This window comes from Pholcus phalangioides, unplaced genomic scaffold (assembly GCF_987345545.1).
Source record: "Pholcus phalangioides strain wild (caught in Gottingen) unplaced genomic scaffold, Ppha-v1.0 ptg000017l_1, whole genome shotgun sequence".
Lineage (NCBI taxonomy): Eukaryota > Metazoa > Arthropoda > Arachnida > Araneae > Pholcidae > Pholcus > Pholcus phalangioides.
Window position 1 is genome coordinate 27,350,388 of NW_028301610.1, and position 26,226 is coordinate 27,376,613.

The window sequence follows — 26,226 nt, forward strand, 5'->3', positions numbered from 1 at the left end:
TATATGGATGTTTACAATAAAACTATTGTCATCTGTAATAAAGGCAATCCTTTTGATTTCCATGTAATCAATCTACGAGAAAATCATTGTTTAATCTGCTTATTTTGAACAGCTGCGAGTATATTCATGACCTAGCAGGGAATTAAAATAGAAGTTTTCTATGTTCCGTGTAGTGTAATTTCGAAATTGCCATGCGCAGCACGAAATTCACAAATTTAGATATTTTTTATACAAACACTTCAGCTGCAAAAACGAACAGAAATTGGAAAAAGGCAACTAAATGAGGATTTTTTGTCATTCTTTTGGGACTCGCCCCCTCCCCCCCCCCCATTTCTCAACATTTACTATTCAATTCTTCTCTTTTCAGCCCTTTCTGACCTGGCATCCATTTCAATACAATGAGTTTCAATGCGCAAATTTGTTCCTATTTGATGTTTATTCTTAATCTTTCAGTATTGAAAACCAAAATTTTATTATGGATTAGGTATTCAGTTTTGGCAACAATACATTGTCACAATGCGACTTTAATTTCTCTATTGCTGTAGAAACTTATACATTTCCTCAAGGCAAAGGTATCATGTCGCGGATGTCATCAACATTGAAAATTATTTTCCTAGAAAAACCATGATCATATACAAGGGACCATTACATATTAGAGAAAAAGGTTCGAGATCATTCGTTTTTCAGGCAAAATGAAATTTTATAGTTTTTTTCTGAGACTCGATCATTTTTTAACATTTTAGATTCAAATATCATTTTCTCAAGCCCGCTCAGACTTGACGTCCATATCAATGGACTAAGTTTCGAATACGCGAATTTGTTCTTACATGATGTTTATTTTTATTCTTTCAAAATCGCAATTTTATAAGATTAGACATTTGATTTTGTTTTGGCAACAATACAGAGGCATTGTGGACTTAATTTCTATTGCTATGGGTACTTCTGTTCATTGCAATTAGTTTGAGCCGCAGATTTTGAATACTTATTATGCATATTAGATAAAACTGCACAAAAACCAAGAAAACAGAACTTTTATGACTGGAAGTCACTTATACTTTTTTCTATTGCGTCAAGGGGATAGTATCCTGTCGCGGACATCCTCAATACACCGAAAATTGTATTCCTAGGAAAACTTTTCCAAAAAAAACCCCAAAAAAATAAAAAAAAACATGATAGTACAAGTAGGACCATTAGATATTTAAGAAAAGTGTTCCGGACCATTTCCTTTTTAAACTCAAATTTTTAGTTTTTTTAAACTCATTTTGCAACTCAATTTTTTGTTTTTTTAGGTCGAGATTAGAGGCCTACTATAAAAGCGATAAAAGATCTTTTACGAAACTTGAAAAAAAACAACCACCAATTTATAATATGCTGCCGGCCTTAGTCCTTTCAGACTTTATTCCAACTCAATGGAATAAGTTTCGAATGCGCAAATTTGCTCTTATATGATGCTTATTTTGGTTCTTTTAGTATTGAAAACCACAATTTTGTTAGATTAGATATTCAATTTTGTTTTGCAACAATACAGACGCAACGTGGACTTAATTTCAGTCACTATGGGTGATTCTAGCTCATGGTAATTAAAAATTGACTCTTCCAACTCACTTCTGGAAGGGTTTATTAGAGCCTAAGATTTTGAATCCTTATTATGCATATTACATAAAATTGTGTACAACACTTTTTTATGGCCGGGAATTACTGACATTTCCTCAACGCAACGGTGCCAAGTAGCGGATGTGTGTGTCCTCAACGTTGAAAACTATATTCCTAGGAAAACTTTTCTAGAAAAAAACCACGATAATACAAGGGACCATTACATATTCAAGAAAAGGGTTCGGGACCATTTTCTTGGGGAGGGCAAGGAGAAAAGAAACCCCCGTGCAGGAGAAAGTACCCAAGGAACTGTTGATGTGAACGAACCCTTTCTTTTTCCCAAGAAAGGAAGTGAAAGTTCGGGGCCAATGACATAAACGAGTTAGAAAAGGGGTGAGAACTTTTGTGAACGTGGGTTTTTTTGATCGAAAAAGGGGGGCCGATGAACTCCCGTGTTTGCTACCTGGCGAAAGGGGTGCATAGGATCTCACGCCGTCCCAGGAATACTGCATAGTCAAACTAGGATAGTTCCATAGGACCGAGGGGAAGCCGCGGGGGTCCTCGAACCGGGAACGCTGTACATGGAACAAGATTGAAGAAGGGGGGGCCCCTCGAAACTTCTATTGGGGGGGGGGTTTATTATACAACCTGCGTTCCGATAGAGAAACTCACGGGGAGAACTTTCACTGTCTGGAACCATCCCATGTTACGTTATAGGGCTCGGTTTGCCGTACCGGTAAAGAGTGGAGGGGGTAAAATCGAAGAGTACATAACGGAGTGTACAGAAGGGAAAAGATTGGATCTTGGCTCAAAAAAAAAGGAACCCGAAATACCTATAGGGGAAAGTACAGTGAACTTTCTTGCACAAAAGGGTTGCGATGTCATCGAACTTCATCGTCGACAGTACCGAGGTAGGAACAGAGATTTCTGATCCTTCTAAAAATGAATTTGAGCTTCGCGACTCGAATCCAGTGCATCAGAAACTTAGTTCTCACCACAGCAATTTTTCCTACAAAACTTTTAAAATATATTCAATTAAATATTTCGTCAATTATGACAGCTCTGCAGTTATGATCCAACAACCATAGCATGTATTAAGAATTACGTAAAAAATTATAACATATGTTGTAAGGAAAAAATTTAAAAAAATTAACAAACATCGGTGAAAACCCGAAGCGAAAATGTTCAAGTACCTGAAGAATTAATCGGTTTCGGCTTAAAATAAAATAAATAAAATAAAGGCAAAGACATAAATCATAGAATCTTCGAGATGATTTTCCTAAACGGAAACATACAAGCTAAGTCAACAAAATTTTCGAATATTTCCGAGTTTTAAAACCGCATTCCAATCAAAAATTCAGTGCTCCCTTGTAAGAAATTAAATGGGCACACAGAAGTAATTTAAGAAATTTATAGCCCACCAACAACTTTATTTTTTTTTTCATCCCATCCTTATTCCACTCTCCATATAGATATACAGTACATTTCTTTCTCATGAAATGACCCAGGAAAAATTTTTCAATTTTCCTCTGGTCCTCGGAGAGAAAACGAAGGAATTTTCCGGAGAAAAGCAATTTTTGAGAGCACGAAAGATTCGAGAAAAAAAAAATCAGTAAAAAAATAAAAGTATTTTAAAATAAAGTTGATTCAACAAGCCCCAGAAAAATAAAACGGATCGCAAAAATTCCCATTCCTCTTAATTAGCATTTATAATTCTTTCGGCTAGCTAACCCTTCCCTTCCGGGGAAGACATACATTTTTTTTTTAATTTGAAATTCTCCATTTTTTGAAAGAATTAAAAAAAAAAACTAATTTTTAAAATCACGGCGAGTAGCGATGGGAGTAGAGATGTTACGTGTGTGTGTGGGGGGCTTCCCTGCATATTACACACACGTCCAGAAGGTGGGGTGGCGGGGGCGTCTGAAGCAAACATGAGAATATTCAATGAGGTTAATAGCAAAAGGGGGAAGGATTATGCGAAGAAAAACTTCACGGCGAGAGCAAGAAGAGAGCCCGGGCCCGCTCTCTCTCTCTCTCTCTCTCCCACCATCACGAAGCCCGAAAGGGTTCTTTTTGCAAAGCCATGCGCGCACTCTACCGAAAGACAAGACATACATCCATGTATCCGGATTTAGTAGGCAGGACTTAAAAAGATACTTTACACGTAAAAAATATTACTAGAAGATTCTGGAGAGGACGCAGGGGGGCGTACGAAGAAAACGGCCACCATCCATAAAAAGAGGCGCCCCCCCTTTAAAAATGCACCGAAAGAGTGAGAAATGAGCCATTGCACACACACATACACACACCGTCTGTCATGGCAGAACGGGGTAAAAACAAGAAACGAATTAATTTTAAACATGCTTTTCAACGTTATACACGAGAATATTACATCTCCCTGGAGATTGGAAAGCAAGAAAACGAAAGGGTAGGCGAGACACGTACACGTCATTACAAAAATACCTGTCAGAAAATTATTAAAAAAAAAAAAATTGCTGAAATAATCATCACTATTAATCAATCTATAACTAAAGATAGTTGAAAACTAAATCTAAAAATGATCACAACGCAGAAAGACCTATAAAAGATTCATGTATCATTTAGATGAAGAAAACATTCACTCGAAGTAAAAATTGTTCCCCCCCATTTCTTTTTCTTTTTTTTTGCATTTTTACCTACATCACAAGAATTTTCGTTTCTCTCTACGTCAACTGAATCCACCAACGATATCAATGCTAATTGACAACACTTCATAATTAAAGATAGAGGGATGGTCCAAGCATGCGTTTACAACGGAATTGAAGTCCGATGGGACGAGTTCGATACATATAATAAAAAAAACACATAAACAACATAAATAAATATAATTGATAATGATAGGAAAAAAATAAATTTCCGAAAACGAAGAACAAAACTTGGCTTTTCCGGTGAAAACTCAACGAAATAATTATCATTTTTCCTCGCAATATTACAAAAATGCGAGAACACGGAGGAAGGGCTTCAGCGTAGATTTCACTTTGACGGCGATACACGTTTAATTGGTCGATTTTTATTATATCTACGATTCATTTTTTTTTTTTTACTATTATTAATTTTCTTATTACGGCACACGCGTTAGTTCTCGTTCGCGCTCTCTTTTTCTGTCTCGGGGAAAAACGGGAGGAAAAGAGAGAAAGAAATCTCAATTAATATTTTATTCGGCTACCTTTATTATTAGAGAATCTATTACAAATCAAATATTTACCTTATAAAACTGTTTGGGATTATACAAGAGCGATTCGAATGTCTGAGTGAAAGTAATTCCCTCATTAATTATTCCTCTGGACGTCCTGTAAATTTATCAGTTTTTACCTTCGATGCTTCGAAGATGATGATGATGATGGGGGAAAAACTGAAAACAGCACGAGTATGTGCGTTCAATTTATATTTTTATACCGTACGATAACGTGTAATAAAGTACGCTATTTTTTTTATTTGTGTTATCAGACTTTATCAAGGGCCATAAAAATTCTACATATATTTTTTTCAGTAATCTTGTTTCAAGAAGCTATATAGGCATGTGCAGTCCAACATTTTTAAAGTGGTCTAACTGGCAAGTTCATGAGAGAGACTGAAACCATGCACGAGGGTCAATTTTTCATCCTACAAATCCTGCCAATCATATTCAAGGAAAATTTTGTGAATATGGAGTGGTTTACAATTGAGACATATGCCTACTTTTCAGTGCAATTGACCAATACAAAAACAAAGGCCACAACGGGCAAACTGCCCAACGAGGTAGTAGGAAAAAAATGCCCATGGTTGTCAAATACATTTTAAATTTCAGCAACCCAAAATAAAAGCTATTCTCATGATCATGATGGAAATCATTAAAAACAGCACGAGTATGTGCGTTAAATTTATATTTCTACACCGTACGATATCGTGTCATAAATGACGATATTTTTTTTTCTTATGTCAGACCTTCTCAAGGGCCATGAAAGCTCTGAAAAAAGGGCCAATTTTTTTGGCCCTAGCCTCATAAATATGCAGTCAAAGGTTTATGTAAGTGGTGCAACTGGGAGCGAGGGTTAGCCGGTTTACGAGAGAGATTGAAACGGACGAGGGTGAATTTCATCCTACAAAAACTTTCAATCATATTCAAGTGGTGAATTGCATCGGAAAATTTCTCGAATTGAAGTTGTGAACGATTCATCCACCACTGCTTACTTTCCAGTGCACTGACCAATACAAAAACAAAAACCACAACAGGCAAACAACCCAACGAGGTGGCTGTCAAATACATTTCAAAATATCAGCAACCGAAAATAAAAGCTATTTTCATGATTATAATGGAAAAAAAATTAAAAACAGTACTCGTATGTGCTTTTAATTTATATTTCTACACCGTAGGATATCATGTAATGAAGCACAACATTTTATTTTTGGCGTCAGACTCTCTCAAGAGAGCTTCTAAATAATAATCTTCTCATAAATAAGCAGTAAAATCTCTTTTTAAGCGGATTAACTGGGACCAAAGGTCAGCTGGTTTATGAGAGAGATTGAAACGGACAAGGGTCAATTTTATCCTACAAAACCTACCTATCATATTCAAGGAGGGTCAATCGCACTGGGAAAATTTCTCAATATGAAGTTGTGTGCAATTCAGCCATCATACCTACTTTCCAGTGCAAATGACATACAAAAACAAAAGTCACAATAGGCAAACTGCCCAATGAGGTAGCTGAAAAGAAACAACTGAAAATGGCCATGGTAGTCAAATACATTAAAAGTTTCAGCAACCCAGAATAAAAGCATTTTTCATGCTCACGGAAGTGGTGGAAAAGTTAAAAACAGCATCCATGCTTTTAATTTATATTTCTATATCGTTTTATTTGTGGCGTCACACCCTTTCAGGAGCCATGAAGTTTCTATATATGCACATTATCAAAATAATGTTCTTATTTCATGGAGCTATGGACATATACAACTTTTTTTAAGCTGTCTAACTGGGACCGAGGATCAGTAGGTTTACAAGAAAGATTGGAGGGTCAGAGGGTCAATTGCACTTCCTGCAAAACTTGCCAATCAAACTCAAGGGGTCAATTGCACAGGAAACATTTCCCAATTTCAATAACTCCAATGGCAATTCTACCACCATGTCTACTTTTCAGTGCCACTGACTTTTATACCCATTGAAATTAGTAAGAAATTAATTACGCATTTATATTGTAGTATGTGTGTGTGTGTGTACGGGCATCTTTTTCTCAGCCACCACGTAGGGCATTTCGCCTGCTGTGGCCTTGTATTTCTATTTAGTACTTTAAGTTTGTTGGGTAATGTACTTAAGAGACCGAGTTGCAGTGCATGTATACCATTTCATTAAAATGACATCTAGTTGAAATTTTCGAGATTAAGCATGTAAATAGGCAGGCAAATGTTTCTAGTCTATTAAGGGAGTCAGAAAAATCCCTTTTCTCGGGTGCCCATTATGTTCTTGAGGCGGTTTGCTAAAGACAGACCATACCAAAGATAATTTATTTTCTTGACAACCCTCCCCCCTTAAAAGAAAGCCTTTGTATAGGCTCATATGTTGTTGTGTCTTCAACCATCATTTCCTGATCAGTTCCAACACCCTAAAAAGGGCGATATCATTTTTGAGATTACATTTTACACTGAAACATAATAACAAATTGCAATTGAAAATTAAGGGAATAGCCAATAGGGACATGCATACTAAGAACTACTGTTACGATCATAAGGTCACTTGCATCAAGTAACGAACGGAATTTTTAAAGTCCGGTTAAGAGAAGGGTAGGCCTTTGGCCCACTGTATTTTGTTTTAAAAATAGTTGTGGATGGGCTTTGACTCTTTCAATTGCTATTTCAAGACCACAATAAATTTTGTCGACAAAAACTAAGCAAATTCAAAGCATTACGCCTTATATTCAAGACCAGACTAATTACATCGTCAGTCAATCGGATTTCACTAACACTTGAGAAGGATAATAGGAAAGTTTTTTTTTGATTAAAAACAAAACAAAAATTCATAAACACCTCCCTTGATTCCTATCCGACACCCACTAGAATTTTCCACGGTTAAGTTCCCCCTAAATTGACAAACAGAATACCCGAGAGTTAACACCTTCACTTTAAAAGCTATTCTTGTTCGATTAGTAATAAATCGATGGGCTAAAAGCAGCGAAAAACACTAAAAAGTCTTCACTCATCCACTCTTCTCTATCTATCTCTCTCTCTCTGTGTGTTCGATTCTCGCTAGACCTGGCGCTCCTTTTCATTCAATTTCGCGACCTTAGCAGCATTAAGCAACACTGTTCCGTGGAGTAGTTAGTGCTCCACTGTACGTAGGTGTGTGTGTGTGTGTGTGGAGGTCGAACCACTCGGAAAACCTATTGTTCTTCATCTTCACACTCCCCGCTCCTTTTTGCCGAAATACCCTATCCCAATAAACGTTTATACGAAAACCTGATAGACAGATGAGCCCCAGGAAAAATAATAAAAAAAGGAGCGAAAGAGTTAAAATACCCGCTTAATTCCCGTTTTCGGTGGCAAACCGCGCTCTCTTTCTCACACCATATACACACACACAAAACCGAAGAAAACGCCGAAAAACATTAAAAAGACATAACTCAAATGTTGACGCGAGTTGTTTCTAGACAGGCGCATCATATAAAAACGCATGCAGACATCACCACCAACCCAAAAACTTTTCACGAAACAATATCATTCATCGCGGATGCTTTTTAATAGTATGAGATTTCAGCGCCGCACACACACATACGTACCTTCCGCCTTTGACTGGTATGGAATAAGGCGCCCCGGCGCCTCTTTTCTCTTATACACGTCCTTTTACTTCAAGAATTTCATTTCTCCACTCTTCCAAAAACGTCTCGCACAGTTATTTCTATTTACTTCATTTTATTTATTTTATTTTTTAGCGTTTTGCCGAGCGCTAAATGGATTAAGTTGTCTTTGGGAATTTGGCTTCGAATGTGTTTCGCGTATTTACAACATGTGGCAAAAGCAAACGTCGCTAACAAGCTCCATTATCGGCAACAGTTACTTACTCACTCAGATACATAGTAAAGGCTTTGCCGTCACCATCTCTCTCATTCTTTCTCACTCATATACACACAACGCTTCGTCTAAAAATAGATGAAGCAATTCATATGATGCGATTAAGACTTTAAAACACGACATACTTATGAATTATGACAGTTTATGAACTGAATTTACATAAATTCCGTAGAGATTTTTTTTACGAAATCGGTTACTTAGTTGCCATTTCGACATGAATTTCCAATTTTCTAAAATTGACCTCAATTCTTATTTTCCTAAAATTTTTTAGACTTTTCCCCGTATCGAATGTCAATTTGATTTTTCGTCTTTTCAATTAGCATATATTCTAATGGAATTATTATTATTTAAATTCTTAGGATTTTCTACTTATCTGAATGTCAATTTTATTTTTAATTAGCCCATAAATTTTCGACCGAAATTTTGATTTTTCTAAAAGTTTTTGACTTTCCTACTTACCGAATTTCAATGCTAAATTTATTTCTGATCTCTTAAATGGCCTATATTATCGAATTCCGATCATGTTGGAGATTTTAGGATACGTAATCCTATGGAATAAACCTTAGCGGTCATTCAAGTATTACGTCAGAATCGAGGGGGGGGGGATTGAAGGTTGCTTACGTCATCAACCCCCCCCCCCCATTTTTGAAGATATGAAATATTCTAAGCTGCTGACGAAATTTTGCTGACAGTGGGGGAGGGGGGTCAGTGTTTGCTGACTTGTGCTGACAAGGGGGGGGGGAAGGGGTCAAAAATGGCTGAAAATCTGCTTACGTAATACTTGAATGGCCCCTTATATAAATTATTTGTGATTATCAATTGATGAGCATCGATATTTTATATAAGATTAAGTTATTTATGAAGAACCAGTATATGGTACACCATTTAGCAAATGAAGCGTCAAGTTTACATGTAGAGGAATTTGTTCCAAAATAAATGCCATGTTGCAGGCCAAATCTCACGAAACCATTATTTTGGGTTTTCGAATTTTATTATTATATTCATCATTAATCATTATGACTTATAGATCAATTTTTGGCCATGTCATCAATTATTTTAGAATAATGTGAAATCAATAAACATATACAAATGGTTCACATTGTCATATTAATGAGGTCAGAAACCACGGTTATGATACTTGAATTATTTATGAATGACCAATTTATAAAGTATAATTTTAGAGTACTTTTGCATTTGGTATATTTTCTGCTTCATTGGATACAAGTAAGGAAAAAATTTAAATTAAAAAAAAAAAGAAGCAAATCATGTTTGTAAATGAATCACTTCACCATAAAATTGATTTTAAGTTTAAAATTTTTCTTCTCAGTTTCGGTCATTTAAAGATCATCATCAATATTTTCCTAATATAATCTGTGTTTCCGCATTTAAAAATTTTCTCTCAAACTCATATTGTAAAAACCTACCACCGAAGTCCTTGGAACCTCAAGAAGCTTTTATTGAAAAATTCATTTTTTTGGATTATACTTTAATTTATGTATTTTTTGTGAGAAAAATTTCAATCTTGAAATAATAAAAAAAAAAAAAAAAAAAAAAAATCCAATGGCATGGCGAATAATTAAAAATTTGAGTATCATCCCACTCGAACTACATTCCCATTAATTTAACACTATTCAAAATTTGCCGATTCCATAATTAATAGCACTTTATAACTCGTTAGAATCATTGGAATCTCTTTCGCCTGATAATGATTCTGACCAATTAGTGGAACCAAGTACAAAAATGCCCTTCAAATCTGGTATTGAAGCAGCTTTTTGACATTTATATATTTGCATATAAACGCAAATAAAAAACTCGTATTGCTATATGCTTATGACTATTATTAGTTGATAAGGAATCTCTTTCACCGAGCAACAACGAACAAAAGAGGACAGACAGACCCCCACCACCTAAACACGACAGTGTTGTTGCTGAACAAGAAATGCCATTGTTGTTTTATTTCATTTAATTTTTTTTTCTCTTTTTTTATGACTGCCTACGATGCAAATAGCAAAGACGAAAAGACTTAACAGCAATGTTATATTAAAAGAAAGCAAAAACAAGGCAAGAAAAAAGCAAATAAAAAAAGTAAGAACATAAGATGAGGTGTTGAGGAGCTGAGACAAAAGACGTATAAAATGGGGGGTAGAAAGAGAAACCTCAGCTCTAAGGTTCAAGGAACTTTTCTTATAAAATAAGAATAACGAAAAACAAAACGAAAAAACTGTCACGATACAAACTTCAGATGATATGAGGCTGGTACTTCCAGTATCTAACTTTTCTTCTATCGAAATAAACCAATGGGAAAAATTTTTCATTAATCGTTCTGTTTGTGACAAACATTTCGAAGAAAAACAATCGCTTTCATCATGAAACCGGCTGAATACGATACCCGTGGAAATTCTATTGAAAAAAACCTGTCTAGAAACTTGGAATTTTTTTTTTTAAAGAAATTGAAAAAAAAAGGGTTGAATTGATTTCAAAATTAGTTATTTGAGAACATCAATAAGAAACTGTCTTGATTTTTGGTGAATTTTCTTGTACTTAATCCTTGGAAGCCTAACAGAAAAAAAAAATTATAGAAACCCAAGATGAGGTCATGACCTCAGTAGATTTTAGTTTGAAAAACTGCTGATGTAAAAGGAATCGCTAATTTAAGGGGTCCCCCTGCCTTTTAACATAGTGAAAACTTTCTTATGAAGAAATATGATTAAAAATAATATTTATATGTATTCATTTATTTCAAATTTCCACCATATATATTTGATATTGTATGCTATCCTATGCCAGAACAAAATTGTACATATCTTTAATATTTATTTTTTCACAAATTTTTAAATAACGAATTAAGAACAGTTTGCGTGCATGATAAAATAACATGGCATCAATGAAATTGAATAAAAATTGATTCAAAATAAAGGAAGATGTTCAGTTCACAAAATGACGAAAAAAGTTTGCGATCCATTCATAAATACTTAGGTTACAAAAAAAATTAAATTTTTTTAAAGTGCCAAAAGTGCCAAATCTTCAAAAAAAATTTTTTTTTTTAAGATTTTAAATTTTTTTTAATTTTGAATAAGATTGAGTCGATAAGATCTGAATCTTTTTCATCATTTTATAAACTGAACAGTTTCCCTTATTTTGAACCATTTTTTATTCAGTTGCATTATTCCATGCAATTTTATCATGTACGCAAGCTATTTTTAATGAATTTTTTTGAAAATTTGTAAAACAAAGTATTGAAGATATGCAAAGTTTTGTACTGGCATAGTATAGCATAAGCAGTTAAATATATGTGGTAGACGTTTGAAATAAATCAAAAAGGATGCATAATATTTTTAATAATACTTCGACATAAGAAAGTTTTGACAGCTAACATTAGAAAAATGGAATTTTTTTTTTTTTTTAATGTTAATGTGTGATTGAAGTTACAATTAGAACAATCATCGATCTTTGCCGGATTATCTTATATACTTCACTTTCGGAATCCTAACATAAAAAAATCCATACAAACCGAAGATGAAGTCATGACCTCAGTAAATTTTAATTTGAAATATAGGCCTACTGATAATAAAATAAAATGCTAATTTAAAACAATTTAAATTTGCAAGAAATATGAAAATTGCAATGATCGTAATTAAAGTTACAGTTAGGAAAGTCATCGATACTGGTCTGATTTTCGTATACCCTCGGAACTTTCTAATTACAACTCAGCTAACGAAGATATTTTGTTCTGGAATCACGTTCATTAGCCAAAATGTGATTTTCCATACCGTCGGAAGATTAACAAAAAAAAAAAAAAAAAAAATCCATAAAAAAACCCAAGATGTGATCATGACCCGAGTAGATTTTAGTTTGGAAAACTACTGACAATAAAATAAAATTCTAATTTGAGACGATTATCATTTAATAGAAATATGAAAATTAGATTGCTTGACATAAATTCATAATTATGTTAAAAAAAGAAAAACATCGATCTTTGCCGGATTTTCTTATACCCTTGAAAGCCTTACAAAAAAATCCATAGAAATCTGAGATGAGATTCATGACCCCAAGTTCGGAAAACCACCAATGATATAATAAAATGCTAATTTAAGACGACTAATATTTATTAGAAATATGAAAATTAAATTTCTTGAAATATTCATGATTAAAGCTACAATCAGAACAGTCACCGATAGGTGCCTGATTTTCTTATACTCAACCTTCTGAAGCCTAACATGGGAAAAAAAATTCATGGAGAAACCCAAGATCAGGCTCTGACCCCAGTAGAGTTCAGCACGAGAAGCTACTAATAAAATAAAATAATTTTAAATATTTCACATCTTTTAGAAGTACGAAAATGAAAGTTCTTGAAATATTCATGATTTGACTTACAATTAGAACAGTTATTGAAATTAACGGGAAACATATAGTAATAAGCAAATTATTTTGGCACAAGAATTTTTAACTCTATCTCTTAACTCTTTAAAGTAACAGGTTAGACAATTTGTTATGTTCTAACTAATTGTTTAAGTAACAGTATTTTTTTTTGTCTTTAATTAGAACTAAAATGGCCTACCAAATAATGTCCATGATAATTATTTATTATCATTATACTTTATTTTTGTTTTTATTTTCATTTCTTATGATTTCTATCTTAATCTTTTTTCATAACGTGGTAGATAAAGGGTTAATTAATCAATGTAATCATGTATGATTGTGAAAGCGTTGTAGGCCAGGGAAATTATCTATAAACGTTGAAAATGACGCAAAAATATCTTTTTTAACTCTCACGTGAGTTCATTCATAAGTTTTAAGAAATTCCAAGATGATTTGAATTTTAAAAATTATGGAAAAAACAGGAAAGGATTTAGAAAAAAGAATACCAAGAATGTAATTATGTTGCTAAAAAATTAAATCTAAAAAAATGACCCTATCTTTTGGGCTTTTGAGGGTTAAAATATCTGTAGCCTACTCACATTGTAGGAATTCTTGTGTGGTGAACTAAACTGTATAGCATAGCTTCCGAACCTTTTTTTCCAACGCCCCCTTCTTCAGAAATTTTCTTCTCCCATCGCCCCCCCCCCCCCAACGCAATCTAACCCATAGGATCCTATGTTATACCCGTAGCTTCTATCGCCCACGTTGGGAATCACTGCTCTATAGTGTCAGTATACAGCATTTTTCTCTTACAATTCGATTGCCATTCAATTGGAAACTTCCTCTGATTCCAGTCTTATTCACGGATCTAATTTAAAGATCAGCTTAAACATTTCCAAGAGTTTCAGTATTCGGAACTCCATCCTTCCCAAATCCGGAACTCGTTTGACCAATGGTCTAACTCAGTTTTTCTAAACTTTTTCCAGTCCATGGTGCCCCCTGAGCAATATTTTCTTCTCGTGACACCCCGTCTTATCCAGGGCCCCTCCCCTACCCTTGGCCAAGAGCGAGGCCCTTTCTACTTTTCAAATTGAATTCAATCTCAATACTAAATTCATAATAAACAAAAATTTCATAGATAGGATTCATTTCTGGAATCCTGGGCCCAGGCACGGGTCTAAAAATTGGATAATCTTTTCTCCCTAAATCCGAATTATATTGGAAAAATAGGTCTGCGTAAAATACGAGATGATCCAACGAACCTACAGAATAAATCAAACCTTCCGATACATCACCCTGGGTCCATGCCAACCCTGGGATAGAATTCAGTGAGCTTTTTCCCCCCTTGTTGTGGGGGTTTTATGTATGGCCGTCTCAACATTATGACTCCCTGGGCAGGATAATGATCTCTCTGGGGGCTACCTTCTTAGTTGGAAGTAATAGTTCACATATTTATACTTACATTCGAAAATCATAGTATCATATCTCATCGTGTAGGCCCTTATATGAGGCTCCGGGTCATGTCTACATGAGCCCATGGGTTAATATGGCCCTATATTTATGGACAGCTCTGCTGGATTGTGAAAGTAGCACATTTTTTTCCCCAACATATTTCACTTGAGAGCTTTATTTCTTCATATCTCTCTGTACTCCCTTCATCACTTGTCGGGGCTTCCCTTTTATCTGATTTTTCACCCGTGGCCCCTTAGAATATCCCAGGACCGAGAGGAGGTCACATAGCCCCAGGTTAAGAACCACTGGTCTAACTTGCCAACCGTCAAGTTAACACAAACGATGTATTACCAAACGTACCGAGCCAAGTCTATAACGAGATTATAATGAGAGATTTTATGCTAAAGAAAAATAGTAAATATTGCATACTTACATTCCAAGCCACAGTATTTCGCCATGTCCAAATGTAAATTTTTTAGAAGTCTCGTCATCTCCTAAATCTATTCAAGACATTCTTATAGATCTCATGCCTCAATTTTTATTCTTAGATTTTAACTATTACTTTCCTTCAAAAGTTTAAGTCTCATTATAACCTACATATCTCAAGTCAAAAATGTGCGTCAAGTAAGTTCGCTGTTAGAATTTTAAAATTACAAAATTTATTTAGTTAAAAATGTTCGAAGAAAGTATTGAAATTAAATTTTAACACATTCGTATTTGCAAGACCAATTTGAATATTCAATTTATGGAATTGAATAATTGATGCACTTTTTATGGAGCCAGAATAATTTTTTAAAAAATTAATATGCAAAAAATACTCAAAATTGAAATTTCTTTCAGAAAAGTATCAATTAAACCTTTAACAAATGAATTTTTAATTTAAATTTAAGAATTTAAAAAGTGTTTTATTCTTAACAGTCGACATTTTTCGAACATTTCAATTACATTACCTTAAAATTTCTACATACTGCTATTGTTTAACACGAGAAAAAAAGTTTTCTTTCTTACAAGAAAAATTATTTTTTCCTGTTGAAGTAAATTTTTATTTTTTATGACTAACAAGAAAAACTGGTAGTTATTATTAGTTAACTAATTTTGAAAAACTATCAGGAAATATCTATACATATGAGATTTTTTTCAGACAGTTATTGCACAAATATTTCTAAAAAAAAACCTTGAGCAATTGTGTTTTTGTAGATAACTTCCTCCTCATAATGTCATTGAAAAAAGAAATTGTTTTCCTCGATATAGTTAATGAATGGAACAAAATGCTTAAATAATGATGAATATCAGTTTATATACTTCAGAAATAAATCTTAAATAAAAAAAATAATTAATATTTATTGTTTGGACTTTTTAAATTAGAGTATTAGTGGATTTTTAGTTTCAACTGTTCATCAATGTTTTTTAAATTTTAATATTTTTATTAGTTAAAGATATCAATTATCAATGGAGATTCTCATACATAAATTTGTCTCATTTTATTGCATGGGATTTCCTGAAATGTTATTATTAAATGTGAAAATAAAATTCCAACTATAAAATAATTAAAGTGTTTTTCTTCAGTCACATGAATTTGATGTTAAACGAGTGTGGTTATGTGTTTATAGTTGATTTTTAAATCAAAATTACTATCAAATACTAATTTTAAAATTAAATTCTGTTTCAACTACTATTTGTATTCGTTAAACTTTATTATTTCTCTGTGTTATTTCATAATTTAATTATTATAAAAACCTGTAATTTTAGTATATTTTTATCAGTGTGTATAATGGATATAATAATTAGGATACTTATATGTACCAAGTATATAATATCCTTATATGTACTAAGGGGATGTGGAGTTGATGAGATGAAGCAGTTGTTTCACATTGAATTTTCAAAATGATTATCAAGATAAAAGTTAACTTTATGCCTTATATGTTATCATTATTTAATACTGTGTTGATAAGAAGTTAATTAATTAATGAACAATTGTGTTACAGGTAGAATTTTTATAAAATCTAAGATCATATAGAGGAGAATGGGTGCTTAACTTCTCTGGCGTATCTAATTAATATTTGTTAATTATTATGAGGTTATAAATGAACTATAGAGATTCAAGAAAATTCAAATTGTGCAATACATCAGCTGACAAGCACCAAAATTCTATAAAAACTTTAATATCAGTCAAAAGTTAAATTGGCTTTTTTTTCTACGTTATTTAATTTTGTGAGGAGAATATTTAAAAAAACTGATACTCATTTTCGTTAAAACTTGATATAATTTGAAAAATTTAGGATACCTAAAACTGTTTAAGACACTCAGAGATGTTGTGTGGTGTTTAAATTTAAAAAAAAGTGACAATCATATCAGTGCCTCATGGTTATGTGTTGTGTTCCTACAAATGTTAATTATATGAAAAATAAAAGTAGAATAAGCTGTGAAAACGAATTTAATTGATTCAGTGATTCACTAAATACACTGAAAGACCATTATTCAATTTCAAATCAATGACACAGACATGCAGGGGTCCCTCATCAATATGTAAACAAATACTGTTTACATTATACATGCTCTTGTTAGGCTTAGGTCTGGACCAGAGAGTGTGTTGACCTCTCTGCTTTACTAGGCAAATTTTGGTTTTGTGAATGCACTAATATGCTTTAGACTAATGTATATTACTCATCTTTAATTATAGATCTGTGATTTATGTTAAAAATTTATAGAATTCAGTTGCACCATGCATATGACTGAGGGATGCAGCACAGTTGTCGAGATGATGACCATCATCTTGCTTTTTTAAAGCAGTTTAAATTGATTTTATCATCCATAGGTGTTTATGTATAACCAAAATTAATTCAATTGAATGCATAATCGACAATTATTAGGACATAGAGAACGTAGTAAATGATATACATCATGTTTTGGCTCATTTGAATAAAATCATATCTCATGGTGTGCATGTCCTTCACCTGAACCTTTATATGTTAACTATGCATTCTTTCAACATAACATCAAATTAATAAAGATGTATTTAAGATGTAATACAGTGCTTTCAGTAACAATATGATTGGCAGATCATGTTGTAAGCCAGTCACACTGTTTGAACACAGCTTTTAAGAATCATGTAAAATATGGCACTATTATTCTTACAATTACTTCCATATGTGCGTTTTATCATTTAATTACAAAGATTCAGTCAAGATACACATGATCAAAACAAGAGTTCATCAAGTCTAACTCATGTTGCTGACTGATTTGTAAATCCCGTAATTATGGCACAAATATTGGATTACAGTTTTATTGTGTGTGAGTGCGAGAAAATATTAATTTGCTTTTCTCAAAGAATTTAGGTTTGCAAAAATTTTAATGAGATAAAATTAGTTGGTTATAAAATCATGATCTATGTGCATTAGTCAAACATGATGAGTTATAATAGTTTTAATTTTTTAAACCCTGTAATGTGAATTCTGCTTGGTGTGTAAGCAGTGTTATTTATGTATATAACGCGTATATAATATATGCATCATGTAAACACTCACCGGTGCCGTTAGCATTTCTAGACAAGACCTTGCCTTGTGCCGCGTTGGGGGTGGCAGACCCAGGGGGAGGTGGTACACTGGGGCTGTTTTGCCCCCTCGACGGTAAGTGAAGGTCCGTGGACTTGACACTTTGTACGGGATCGCGGTCCATTTACGACGGTGAGAACCGCCAGTCAACACACACTCGAACTGAAAATACCGACGACCGAGTCCAGTTAACAAGTACGAGAAAAGTTTCACTGAATGATGACGACAATGATGATGATTCAACCGTGTGCAACCCCCAAGAGAGCACCACCACCACCGTTTTAATAATAAGTTCGTCACAGTCAAACAACTGTCTGTCTGCATAAAAAAAATGATAATTATTAAAAAAAAAAAAAAATTAAATTAGAAGTCACCGGTGACCGACGGAGTCTGTCGACGACGGACAACTTCGATGGCGACGAGCTAGTATCGGACGTCCGGTCGTAAAAAAACAACAAAAGTCGTTGTAGAAAACGTTGTCAAGCATGTAGAACGAACAGTAGTGTAGACAGTCTCCACCGGTGTTGTTGGTAACCGCATGAAGTCCACCCACGACGGTGTTGTTTTGTTTGGACCGCCGGCGGGACATCGCATCAAGTCCCGTGGTCGAAGTCTTCGGCCGTTATGATGGGAAACAGGAGGAAAAGGAAAAAAAAAAAACAACAATAAACACAAACGTAAACAGTACGGCACCCGGATTGTAGAAATCTTTTTAAAATACTTTTAAATTCTCATAATATACCGTTAGATATCATCGAGTAACGTTTCGGTAAGAAAAGAAAAACCACCGCAACGTCGATGAAGAGCAAGGAAAAAAAAAAAACCTCGGATGTGGGAAAAAAAAAACACCGCAAAAAAAAAGAAACACGCACGCACACAAAAACACGAGAGCTCAACGAACGGACGTCCTCTCGCGAACGCAGTTGCACGAAAACTAATCGCTGACGTCGGGGAGAAGCGGCAGTTTCGACCGTTCTCTCACAGATGGCGCTGGCGTCGACGCGCCCCTCCTCCACCGCTTCCCGTCTTCCCTATGCCCCGCTCTCCCGACCCTGTTGAAGGAAAAAGGGCCAGGCTCATTTGCATCCCTTTAGCATCGCAAATGCAAGAGAAGATTAAAATTTACGCGGCCGGAGCCAATCAAAAGAAATTATTCGAGGAGCTGCTCCGCAAAAACAACGAGAATATTCTATACCAAAAAAAAATAAAAAAAATTTAAACACGTATATATATATATTCAACTCTCGCATATATAAGTAGTAAAAAAATTTTTTTACTAAAATAAATTAAAGGAGGAGTGTGATAGATAGAGAGAGAGAGAGAGAGAGCCTTAAAAGAGAGAAGCTCTTTCTGGAATATATTCAAAAATAAGAAAAAATTGTTAAATTTTTTGTTTTTTTTGGCTTTTCATTATCATAAAATGTTGTAAAACTGTGAAATATTCATGCGACGAGATTCCAGTCTAGAATATATTATCATAAGTAAAATAAACTTTATATCTTGGACAAGTGTTGATCGAGCTCTTGAAGATAAATTTTTTAATGTTGGAATTACAAAAAAAAATTTATTGAAAAGAATCTCTTTGTTATCTTAAGGGGGTGAAGTGTCACTCTTAAAAAGAGTTATATATGGATTTTATAAGGAAAAAAAAAAAATCGAAATATTTCTTTTAAGATTTTATTCAGACTTGAATTTATTTGCTCCTTAGTTTTCTGGGTTTTTGGAATTTAAGTGCTGAAAATAATTTTATATTATGTGGAATGGTTTTATAGCGGAATTAAAATTTTAGATTTAATTAAAATTTTTAAGACGCGAATTTTCATTGAATTAGCCTCTCTTTTTTTTTGACAAGTTTCTGTTTTGCGAGCATTTTTAAAATTTATTGAAGGCTGAAAAAAACTATTGATGTAGCCTTTGTGTGATAACATTACATCTCATTGCAAGTTTTTGCATGAAGAATTTTGAAGATGGCTAAGTAAATTCAATTTAGATAATGAGATGTCTGGTCAGTTGATGAACATCATGATGTGTCTCATGGAGTTTTTTCTAAGAATATAAGATCTTGACAAACAATATAGTTAAAAGTATTTTTTGTTGCATTTCATTGTATGTAAATGCATACAGTATTTTTCCGATCAATTTCATTAAATGTACGTGAATAGCACCTTTATGAATATTTAGAATATCTGCTGAGTTTTGAATGGTCAATTACAGGTTTTCTTTTGGACATAGGACACAGTCACTCGCTAATCCACTCAGATCATTCTAGACAAAAATATGACATGAACCATGGAGATATAGGGAAATACTTTTAATTTTTATATTCATTATTCTATATCATTATATTCCGATTTATCTTTATGCCACTAACACAAGCTAGGTGGTGAAAGTGAACAGATTTCACAATTTTCTTTATTAGTTGTTGAAATTTTGGAATCAAAATTCTTAGTCAGATGGTCCATTCGATTCAAATTGTGAGCTGGTGACTTTTGTTCTAAACTCAAATTTGGAGATTTGAAACTTAATGAAACCGTTGAACTGCCGATATACATAAAAAAATCATCTCCATGGACTTGATGAATATTTATAAAATCTTTAACATTAAAAAGCTATTTAAAAATATTTATTACATCAAGTGCCTGAAATGAAACTTTCGATTGAACACCCTGTACAAATACTCAAAATACTTTACTTCGATTTCAATAAAAGACCGACTGGACATCTTACTAGGCTTTCAATTTCCTCGTGTTACTATAAAATGCTTGTTTTAATATAAATTGACACACCATCAGCTGAAATATGTGCTCACCCAAATGACAAAACGTGCAATATTTGTGAATATAATCTTCAGGTATCATTATTTTATTTACGTGGATTATTTGTGAAGTATTTTATAATTGACAATCCTATTAATCTATATGTGTGTGATAACATTTTTAGCCATTGAATGCAATAGAAAATGAGTTTTAGTGCTTTCAATGGCAAAAAATGTTGGTTGAAGATCTTAAAATCCCCTGAGTTGTGTTTACCTCAGGGGTCCCGACTTTGACCTTGGAGAAATCAAGAAAGCAGGACCTTCTACGACTGATGTCTGAGATGTTTGGTTGTTTAGTGAATAAATTAAGGCTAAATTATTGAGCATTTTATCCGACTTCTCTATTCGGAAATCGCACACCTATATTTACTTCATCAAAATCAGGGCTTGATAACTTGAAGAGAAATTTAGGTGCTAGCCAAATTTCTTTGGATCTAAGGCCTGGATTACACTATAAAAGTTTTGTAAAAGTGCTTTTTTTATAAAACTTGAAAAATACAACCATAAGCTGATCGGTTACATTCGAGCAAATGCTCGAATTTATTGGTTTTATTTTTCAAGTTTTATAAAAGCACTTTTACAAAACTTTTACAGTGTAATCCCGGTTAAAGCATATTTCTGTCCCCAAGAAAAAATGGTTCTGAATAATATTTTTTTTGACTTGGTGATCCCTTTCTTTGTCAGTAGACGTGCTCAAATAAATTCTAAAAAATTTATGCTGTCCTCAAACCCCAATTTAGTGGTCAAACCTGAAAAGTTTAAAAAAGAGTCAAGCTTCACTTAAAAGTATCCAAACAGTCCAAATAATGAATAAAAATACATTTTTAATGAGTTCATTCCATGGAAATTCAAAATAACTCCAAATGGTCATTCAATAACAAGTATTGTCCCTCAGAGATGTAATAGGCCAAAATCCGATTCATTTATGTATTATAAAACGAACTAATTAACAGTTATCATAATTCACTCTATGAACATGAATAACATTTCAAATGTTCTAAAAATATGTTCTTTGCATTCAATTCATGTAAAATTTGAAATCTTTTACAGTAGAGTACTTGGATATTCCAAAAGCTTCACGGCCAACAATTCGGGAACCTCATCTTAATTTAAAATCCATATATAAGAAGAAATTTTATTGTTTCAATAAAGCGAAATTAATCAATATTTATGGTTGATTTGGTACAAAAATTGAAACAAATTCATGTTGTGAATACTGTTGTACCTAAAGGAAGACCAACCGGTCGAGAAACATGGGAAAAACAAAATGGGTCAATTTCCATTTGAGACAGTTCAGTGATTCAAAAATTTTTTTCAGGTACGTCTAGTCTGATACAAAATATCTCTATTTGATAGAAAAATGAAGATAAATTGAAAAAAAAAATCGATAATTTTGATTTTATTCGATTAGTTTTAACGGGTCAAATCAATATTAACCAGAAGTTATTTGAAACAATAGAAATTGAGTGTTATATGTGATGCTTGAAAATAGACTGACCACATCAATCAATGTTATTTTATGACATGATATCAATGTTATTTTGTATACACGTTTTTTCTTTCATATAATGTTTATTTATAACTTGAGCAAGATTTTTTTTAGGATAAAGTAATCTGACTCATTCTTAACCGTAAAGGGGGGAATCGAATGGTTCAATTTTGGTGTGACGTTTGGTGACTTTTTGCGTTGTTTCAGTGTAATAAGGGATAAGGAGGACAAATTTTTTTAAAGTGTCAATATATTATTTATTTTGGTGGTTCTTAATCTGGGGCCATGGGCCCCCCTTGGCCCCGGAATATTCTAAGGGGACCACGGGTGAAAATCAGATGAAAGGGGAGCCACGACAAGCTGTGAAGAAATAGAGCTTTCAAGTGAAATACGTTGAGAAAAATGTGACTATTTTTCCACAATCCAGTAAAGCTGTCCATAGAACCAGAGCCATCTTAACCTATGGGCCTGTGGACTCATATCGGGTCTACCCGATGAGATTTGGTACTATGATTTTCGAAAATATATAAGGTTTTATTTCCAGCTAAGAATGGAGTTCCCCCAGAACATAATTTTTCCCTCGGGATCCACGATGATGAGACAGCCATGCATAAAACCCCCACAAGAAGAAAACTCACTGAACTCTAGCCCAGGGTAGGCATAGACCCAGGGTAATGTGTCAGGAGGTTAGATTTATTGTGTAGGTTCAGTGGTTTGTCCGGTATTTTACACAGACTTATCTTTCTCACATAATTCTGCTCTTGTGGGGGGGGGGGAAAGCTCACCTACTTTCTTGATCCGTGTCTGGCTCAAGGTTCCAAAGATCGATTTTATTTATAAAATTTTTCTTTATTACAAATTTAGTTCTGATAAATTCAATTCGATAAGTAGAAAGGGTCTCGCTCTTGGATGAGAATAGGGAGCCCTGAATAAGTCGGGGTCACGAGAAGAAAATATTGCCGAAAAGAGGCCATGGGCTGAAAAAGGTTAAGAAACACTGATCTAATCGATAAAGCCAAATAAGAAACATTAATATTAACTTATATGCTGCAATAAAAATGAGAAATTCACGTTTTTATAGTTATTTAGAATTTATGGCAGTTAATGCATTCGTATTATGTGATACAAGAATATGTTTATATACAAGAATGATCTCTTATACTAATTGTAGAGTTTGGGTTCACGTCACCACAGGCCATAAGAATTCAAGAAATCGAAAATCTGAAATCTCTCTAGTCCTCGAACCAATTTGGATGCGATTGTACCCAAAATGGTCAATAAGCTTTAAATTAATTATCGAATATATTAACATAATTTTAGAATCTAATTTAAGAAAATATGTGGTTTATATAAATACATGAAGGTTTTCACAGGGCCGTCTCAATAGAATCATGGGCCCCCGGGCCAATTGATTTTCCTGAGGCCCTACCTGACAGATTGCCGAAAATTTTAACTGGGTCCATGCTTTAAGACGGCACTGGATTTTCAAAAAACTAGGTAAGCCGCCTATCATTCGAATGGTAGTCCAGCTTCCTAACCGTCCGTTTGACCAGGCTTGGGTTCCAATATTTACCTCATTTTCCGGTAAATAAGCTAGTAGGATATACAGTGGAGCCCCACTTATACGACGTTTGAGTGCCCCCCCCCCCCATAGAGTTTGAAGAAAATATTATAATTTTTATAAGGTTTTTATTGAGTCATAAATTTTGTTTAATCATATTTTTGTGGGTATTTTTTCTCAAATACCGTAAAGTTTTCTAAAAAACGAAGTACCGATGATGTACATATTTTCTATTAACACAGAGAGAAAGACCTGTAGTCCGCACTCTTAAATGATTTCAATGCACTTTCCTAGGAAATATTTCCTCTGGGAATATAGCTGTGGACTTGAAGAGAAAAAATTCCAAATCATCGCATTTTAATTAAATTAAATTAATTTCGTTGGGGCTCGCCACAACCGCTGATTTCTCAGAGAAAAAGTCACAATATTATCACATGAACGTCCATTCTAAATTGGCCATAGCCTGTATAATGCTCATTTTCGTAGCTGTCAAGAATCACGACAGACTTTGACTTTTAATATGTATGAAAAATCATTTCAGTCGGCACGTTTCCACAATCTACGAAAATTACGTGGATTCGATGAATGAAAATGATGCTGTTTTCTAAAGATTTGGAGTTCGAGTTGAAATGAAAACGTCGAATAATTGATGTTGTGCGTCGAATAAATGACAAATTTTAACATAAAATGCATACAAATGAATTGCGACTAAAGCCAAACGTCGTATAATTGTGTAAGTCGTATACAGTTAGGAAACGTATAACCGTAATTCCACTATATAAGTGGTATAAAGAAAAATGACCGAAGAAAAAAAGGTTTTCTTAGAAACACCGCAGTTTTTCATCGTCGCTGCTTTGTATAAGCCGCACGTTATTTTATTATAAGGCCGGCATTACACTATAAAAGTTTGATGAAAGATATTTTACAAAAAATAAAACAACCAATAAGCCTATTAGTTACATTCGCTCGAATGTAACCAATCCTCTTATTGGTTAAATTTTTCAAGTTTTGTAAAAGAACTTTTATAAAACTTTTATAGTGTAATCCCGGCCTGAGAACTGGAAAAAAAAAAACCACATTTGAACAATTTTTTTTTTAAATTTAAATTGCCGTTTAAGTTTTATAATATTGCTGATTAGATATTATGGAGTAAAGAAATATTTTTAACCGTAATTATAATAACCACATAGATTTTTGGAAAAAAATCATTATAATCCCTTAATTTGTTGAATAGGTCACATCTTTGAATTAGACACAAGAACTAAAAATTAACTTTAAGACTGTATAAGTCACGGCTCTAGTACAGGAACGTACGGTAGCCTGCAGGTTCATATTATCCTTCATGTTGCATAAAACAACCGTAAATCAACAAAAAATACCGAACGAAGGTCATTGCAATTAAAAATATTTATTTTGTAACGATTATATATATAACTCACGATAATGCACTGCTCAAAACAATTATAGGAAATGTAATTTTTGTATAATTGTAATTTTTAAACATTTCAATTGATAAAAATTTGAAAAAGATAGATTGGATAAAAATTGACAAAGAACATTGTTAGGTAATCACAAATAGTTGTGTCACAAGAATTAATCATCGACTAAATTTTAATAAATTTAAATAAAGAATTCATATTCCCCCTCCCGATTGTTTTCAGCATTATATCATCCCCGGACAGACGTTAACTATAAAAATTTCCAGATTAAATTTTCTTAAAAACAATATTAAGTACTTTTGGATTTTTATAATTGCTCTATTTAAAGCATACATCTCTCTCTCTCCGTATATATTAAATTTTTAATTATAATTTACAGTATTCTTAATACATCAATCAGCAAAGTATTAGAAAAAAGAACCGATATAAAAAAAAAAATAGAAAGGGTTAAAGGTAATTTTTTTCTCACGCTTTCATAGTTACGATCATCTAACTCGAGTTCCTTACATGGGAAAAATTTCGTACAAGAATACTTTGAGGAGTTGGTTCACCACCGAATAATACAATAGGGTTCAAAAGGGAAGGTAAAAAGAGTAAAAAAAAAATGTATTAAGTAAGAAGAGAGGGGGAAAAAATACGGCATAAAAAATATATAAGAAAAGGTTAGAGGTTAAGAAAAGGTATTGGAGGGAGAAAATGGGTAAAAGAGAGTATTAAAGCCACAAAAACTAGTTCCACAAGTTTCATATACGAATACGTATTTTAAATGAAATCAGGTAACCCGGATATTACGCTGTATAAGTTCGTATACCTCTAATATCAACAGAGAAATAGAAAAATTTTATAATTTTTTTTTCCCCCCTAAAAATTATCCTTCAAGCTTCCAGGAA

General features: G+C 33.4%; 1 protein-coding gene across 4 annotated transcripts in view; it reads right to left on the minus strand.

Annotated features, from left to right (window-relative positions):
• Nucleotides 1-26,226, minus strand: part of LOC149072706 (uncharacterized) — a 494,426-nt gene that overhangs the window by 66,689 nt on the left and 401,511 nt on the right. The window contains exon 1 of one of the 4 annotated variants that reach the window (XM_089247134.1): nucleotides 18,006-18,968. The exons of 2 other annotated variants lie outside the window; for them this stretch is intronic. In XM_089247134.1, coding sequence (XP_089103260.1) covers nucleotides 18,006-18,156 — 151 coding nt within the window. In that variant the 5' untranslated portion in view covers nucleotides 18,157-18,968. Of the gene's footprint in view, nucleotides 1-18,005; nucleotides 18,969-26,226 lie in introns of those variants that run through there. One more of the 4 variants, XM_089247137.1, reaches the window with a different exon arrangement.